The sequence below is a fragment of the Coffea arabica genome, chromosome 6c (genome assembly GCF_036785885.1).
Source record: "Coffea arabica cultivar ET-39 chromosome 6c, Coffea Arabica ET-39 HiFi, whole genome shotgun sequence".
In the NCBI taxonomy this organism is placed as follows: domain Eukaryota; kingdom Viridiplantae; phylum Streptophyta; class Magnoliopsida; order Gentianales; family Rubiaceae; genus Coffea; species Coffea arabica.
The window spans coordinates 49,879,437-49,885,436 of NC_092320.1; the positions used below are offsets into that span (position 1 = coordinate 49,879,437).

Below are 6,000 nucleotides of genomic sequence, written 5' to 3' on the forward strand. Positions count from 1 at the left end.
TGAGAAACGAAGGGCAATTACATCGAGTAAATTTGGAACTTACATTCGCCAAACTCCATAAGCCCCAAAACTTGCTCAGTGGAGGCCACAATTTCTTCTCTTAAACCAGCAACAAATATTCCCCTCTTGATTTGAGGGATGAGTGAATAGTTTATAAGGATCACATATAAGGTAAATGGTCATCAGACATAATTGAGTACCTCAATGCTTTCATGTATTTGCAGTTTTCGGTGCTCAGGAGCTAAGAGATCATTGATTTCCTCATTGTAGATCTCCATATATGACATCCGTAAAAGAAATTCTCGATCCACTTCCTGGAAGTAAAATTTTAGACAAAATATCCAAGGTTTCTCAATATGTAAAACCAGGACCTTACTATTCATCTTGCAGATCTAGTAGATTATACATTAATAAGCATGTTGAAGAAAACAATATACTAGCTGAACCAAATAACAAATGATTATGCTATGGTGAGTTGTCTGAACCATAAAGTCACAATAGCAGTGGTGATTTATTAATTTGCAAGAATTTGATGTCGCTAAATATTTTTCAACACATTGTACTATATGGGAATAAAAGACTTAAAGAAGAAAATTTTCTATTATCAAATTAAGTGCTTTCAAATCTTTAATATAATCCCTCAACAGTTTAAAATACATGAAACATGGGTGTCATGCACATGCTTAATTTGAAAGCCAGCTGCATGATTGCATAACTAAAGCTATAAAGCTCATTCTCAAACTATTTGATTGAAAAAAAAATTAACTAAACCTCACATAGTCTTGCTTGGTCCATGTAAGCTAATAAGTTGTTGAAGCTTAACAATAGATCAAGCTCATCACGGTCAAACACTTGAAGTGTTTCTGACTTTGAATGGTCGAAAAGATCAAACAAGTTTATACCCATGTCCCGCTATCAACATCTTATTATATGTTGTAAACACTTATTTGCTGCCTTATTAACAATGATTTACAATCTATGGTTGCAAAAACTGCTTCAGCAGTTAAACCCCCTCCATAGGTCCACCATGCTTCAAGAAGGAAAAAGGACAACTGTAGGTTGGAATGATAACTTTTCATACTGGATATAGATTTAAAGCCATGCTAAAATGCAGTGAGCACAAAGAACGTTATTTGCATACTTAGTGACAATACGTGATGCTTATATAGCAATCAGACATTGTCATCCGAATATGCTTATATAGCAATCAAAGGTTGGCATGAAAACTTTTTCAAACTGGATATAGGTTTAAAGCCATGCTAAAATGCAGTGAGCATAAAGTCATTGTTCGCGTAATGACAATACATGATGCTGATATAGCAATCAAACATTATCATCCAAATATGAGATTTGTTAAAAGTAGACATAAATTCATCTGAGAGCACAGCCCTAAAACATGTAGCCTTACTACAGTAATTGCAAAGGAACATCAAACCCAGGGACTCCCAATTCACAACCTAAGTCTTCATTGCATCAAAGATCTCAGGTTGTAACTCTTTTCTTGAGATGGTGCAGGGCCTTGTTTGGCAAGCAAGTTTTTGGCCAAACTTGTTTGCTACAAGTTTTTTAACAACTTTAGCTACAGTAACCTCAAAATATTTCTCAAAATTTTTAAACTATACACCTCAAAAATTCCAAAAATTTACACGCTTCAAAAAATTTTTCTACAAATTCTACAGTAAGTTACAGTAAAATTTTAGACAAACACTCAAAAAACTCACTTGTCAAACGGGGCTCTTATTGTAGATGGGTAGAATTGTTACTTTGTAGGCACATCCTTGGTTGATTTTCAAATAATTTACATAACATACGATATATTTACATAATTCTGCTAAGAAGTGACCACAGTTTGTGACTTATTATTGATGTACTCATAGCCTATACCTATGTTTGCATAAATTGAATTCCAGGGCACAGTCTTCACAATTACATAACACTCCTAGTTATGTACAAAAGTAAAATTTCAAAGCTAAGAAGTAAATCTTGCTCCTCCATCCCATTATGCATCAGATTGCTACGCCTAGCTGACAATGAACTGCAAAATTGAGTCAAAGCTATGCACAGTTTGGTATATTCTATCAGGAGATAACAAAGTAAGAATTGCTAGAGATTCCTATGCCAGAGAGGAACTTCTCACACTCTTCAGGAAAAAAAAAAAAAAAGATTCTTAGGAACTCATTATATTAAATGTTTGCCAGTTAGACTAAGCTTTTGTAGTATTAACAAAGAGAAAATGACAGCTTAGGTCCATTATCCTTGTATCAGGTTGCACTTTAGTCCCTTATTTATTTCATTAGACAGATTTGATCCCTTATCTTCATACCCAATTGTAACTTTAGTCCCTTAATATTCCAGTGGACATATTTTGGCCCCTTATCTTCATGTAACTACTTGCAACTTTGGTCCCTTATCTTCCAGTAAAAAAATTTAGTGCTGCCTCCTCTCCAATTCGTCCCAAAGGACAGCTAACCATATGCCTGTAATAATTGACACCTTAGGAACTCTTCAAAGTGCCCCCATAGAAACTTATCCAGGCACTCTAAAGCAAAGAAAGAAAATTAGCGGAAATTATGGCAGATAGCTATGAAATAATTTCATTCGAAGATTTCAACTAGTATGTAATATCTTGACCTAAATCTATTTTGATTTTAGTGGATTTATAACAGAATCGGAGCAATCTTAATCTTATTTTATCTTAATTTTTCTTAAAATAGGAGTCTACAGGTGTGACAGCTAATTTACTAAAGCCTTTTAAAATGCCTTTATACATATTTACTAAGGGACCAAAAATGTCCCCTGAAATAGACAACTGACTAAAGTTGAATTAGAGTATGAAGATAAAGACTAAATGTGTTCACAAGAATAGATGAGGAACTTAAGGGGAACTAGCTGTACGTATAAGGAATCAAAACTGTCATTTTCCAATCAGCATTTATGCTGTCTAATTTTGTAGCAATAATAGTTGTTAGTTGCCCATGGGTTCCCCTAAGGCTACAGCACATAGGGATATGCACTCTAGGTTGTATTAATGGTGCATACACAATCTGAATTCATAGCCTGTTGTAATTCCTGTATGTAAAGCAACCATGTAATAAAATCACTATAACGTTCAATATAACAATACCCTAAGCATAAATGTAGATTAAAAAGAAAACCAAGTCAAAAATCTCCACTACAGCACAGTGCAAGGTTCAAATAGCTTGGGTTACAGCACACTATCAGTTGTTGTGATAGTAATAGGAGGCAAAATGAGCAGAAGAAATTAAGACTTCATACATAGCTGGAAGAAATGACAGCTACCTCATGTATAGTTTTGAACAAATCATACACAGCAAGAGGAATGACTCCAGGCTCGGAAGCTGACCCGCGCATCGTATGGGTTTTACCACTGCTTGTTTGTCCATATGCAAAAACAGTCCCTAAACAGAACAATTTGAAACATGTTCTTAAGCTTGAGCCACGGAAAAAGTATGGAAACCAAAATTCTAATTCCTTCACACACTTAAATCAGCATTGAGTACATGTCATAAAAGCAAGAATTGACACATTTCCTTGATACAATCCAATTACCATTAAACCCACGAACTGCAGCAGCGACCAAGTCCTTAGTTCGAGCGAGATAAACCTCCGCAGTTTTGCATTTCTCCTCAAAAACTCGATCTAAACCCAAAACCAAGAAAATCTCAAACTCCAAATAAAAGAAGACTTCCAAATAACTCAATTGCAGACAAACATGAGAAAGGAGACTACCAAATTCGAACTTGCAGGAAGTCTGATTAGGCAAAAATATCGAATTTCCCGAAATTCGCCATGGGCTGTTCTTGGCATCCTCTGGAGATAACGGTCTTGCCCTCACGGATACATGAATTCTCTCCATGATTATGCCTGTCCGACCAAAGAGTCGGAGAAACCGATTGGTTAGGCTGGATCGTTAGGGTTTCGACACCGGCGGGAAGGGGAAATGATTTGCGGAAGTATTTAAATATTTTATTTTCCCGCCTGGTGGAGTTGCCTTTCGGGGTAAGTGAGACAAATTACAAACGCCGCCTACTGCTGCTGTCGTTTAAGTTGTAACTGTTTGCTGAGGGCTTTAATGCCCAAAATGTCGAGCTACATTTGTTAAGTTGTGATTGTTGTCAAGGACTTTGTGTGAGAACCGAAAATTTTTTTAACGGGTTTATTTAATTATTTATTTATTTCAATTAATTTATTTTATTCATTTTAATTACATCTGTATGGTACATTGTCTCATTTTATATTTTTAACACGCTTGCTCTTAAACTTAATTTTTTTATCACCCAATTAGTGAAAATTAGATAAACACATTTTTTGAGATAATATTTAGTCTGAGAGTGCAGTAGTTTTGGAGAATTAAGGATGATCAACTGTAGACTAAGAAAAGTTAATTGAGCGATTAGAGGTGAGTGATTTGAATTAAACTCAATTAGGAGCATTAACGGACAACTATTCAATTGTTGATTTTTGCACCCTCAAAAGTAGCTTTATGTCACTTATTTCTTTCATCAAATCACTTCACAAAAATCACACAAAACCCTCTCTCTTCTTCTCCCTCTTGGCCGAAACCCTTCTTCCCCCCTTTAGCCAAAAATTTCATTCTCATCCTCTCCAATTTGCTCACTAAACTTGCTCTAACCTTACTCACACTTTGGGTCATCTTCAAGTTTGGTAGAAGACTTGGAGGAGGGAAGATTTTTGGAGGTTTAGTGCTTGGTTTCTTGAGGTTTTGCTTGCTATCCTTGGAAGAAGATAAACCCTCCAAACTCCCATTTTTCTTTCATCTTTTAGTTAGTTTTTACCTAGATAAACTTTGGGTTGTTGATGGGTTCCATGAACCTTTACATTAGGTAGCATGTCTTGAGGATATTCTTGCTTTCTTGACTTACTCTTAGGAAGATACCGTGAGGAAGATTATTAGGTAGTGGCCTTGAGGATTTCTTGGCTGTTGGTTGTTGTTTTAGTAAATTCTAACTTGGTTTTGGTTTGAGAGTTTGAGGAAAAATTTGGAGAGAAAGAAACTAGGGCTGCTGTCCGAAATTTTGAGGGAGTGATTCTCTTGTTTTAATTTCGAAATTTGCAGTTAAATTGACGCAAAAATGCTTGCTACATGTTGGGTTATGTGTGTGTAAATTATCTTCCAAAAATCACTTCATTTGAATGAGTTAAAGTTAAGTTTAAAGGAGGGAAACAAACCTGGAAATTTCTGATCAGGGCACCCGACTAGTGTGCACTAAACAGCACGTAATTTTTTGTATAGGAGTCAAAATCAAGTGACGTTTATGGCATGTGAAACTAGACTCCGAAGGCTTTCTAACGGTATAAAATACACCTGCTAGTTCATTTTCTATGAGTTGTAGTGAACCGGCAAAATTGGCTGTTTTCTCTTACTGTTTTAATCGTGAGACAAGCACAGCTGCAGTTTGTAACTCAATTTCACTCCCCTTACAAAATGAATTTGAAGATAGTTTCTTCTAGTGATTTTTAGTATTTTGAATCTAGTTTTCAACGCCGTAAACCATGCTAAATTTGGACTTGTGTAGCCTTAGATATGACCTAGTTTAGAAACTGCATCGGGTGTTCCAAAGTTGGAAGTTCGTGTTTCAGATTTCAAAAACCAGATTTCAAAAAACTATTGTATATTGATGTAGAAAAATTCAAATTGAATTCCGTTTATTGTGTTTGAAACTAAATTTGGAGTTCTTTCAGTAGTACAAATTTCAGAGGCTAGTTCGATTTCTATGAATTTTTCTAAATTTTCAAATTTCACTGAAATTCAAGACTGTTTTGCTCTGTTTTTACTAAAGCAGTGATTTAGAGCTAAGATTAGACTGATTTTTTATTTGAATCTGGAAAACATGTCTTCTAGAGAGTTTTATTCATTGAGTCTATTTTCCAAAGGTATAAGATTTGCAATTTTTAGACTTATGGAACTCAAATTATGATTTTTCAAAAAACATTGCCAAAACTGAAATTTTTCTTATG

At 35.1% G+C, this 6,000-nt stretch overlaps 1 protein-coding gene across 5 annotated transcripts in view; it reads right to left on the reverse strand.

Annotated features, from left to right (window-relative positions):
* The window catches only part of LOC113693217 (kinesin-like protein KIN-7O), a 28,556-nt gene extending 24,480 nt beyond the window's left edge, over nucleotides 1-4,076 (reverse strand). For all 5 annotated transcript variants that reach the window (XR_011816158.1, XM_072053817.1, XM_072053818.1 and 2 more), the window contains exons 1-5: nucleotides 3,751-4,076; nucleotides 3,571-3,660; nucleotides 3,301-3,419; nucleotides 201-314; nucleotides 44-125 (exon numbers count right to left, since the gene is read on the reverse strand). Coding sequence is in view for 4 of the 5 variants with exons in the window: in XM_072053817.1 (XP_071909918.1) it covers nucleotides 44-125; nucleotides 201-314; nucleotides 3,301-3,419; nucleotides 3,571-3,660; nucleotides 3,751-3,877 (532 nt within the window). In the remaining variant the exon portion in view is untranslated. The remainder of the gene's footprint in view (nucleotides 1-43; nucleotides 126-200; nucleotides 315-3,300; nucleotides 3,420-3,570; nucleotides 3,661-3,750) is intronic.
* Nucleotides 4,077-6,000: the final 1,924 nt, after the last annotated feature.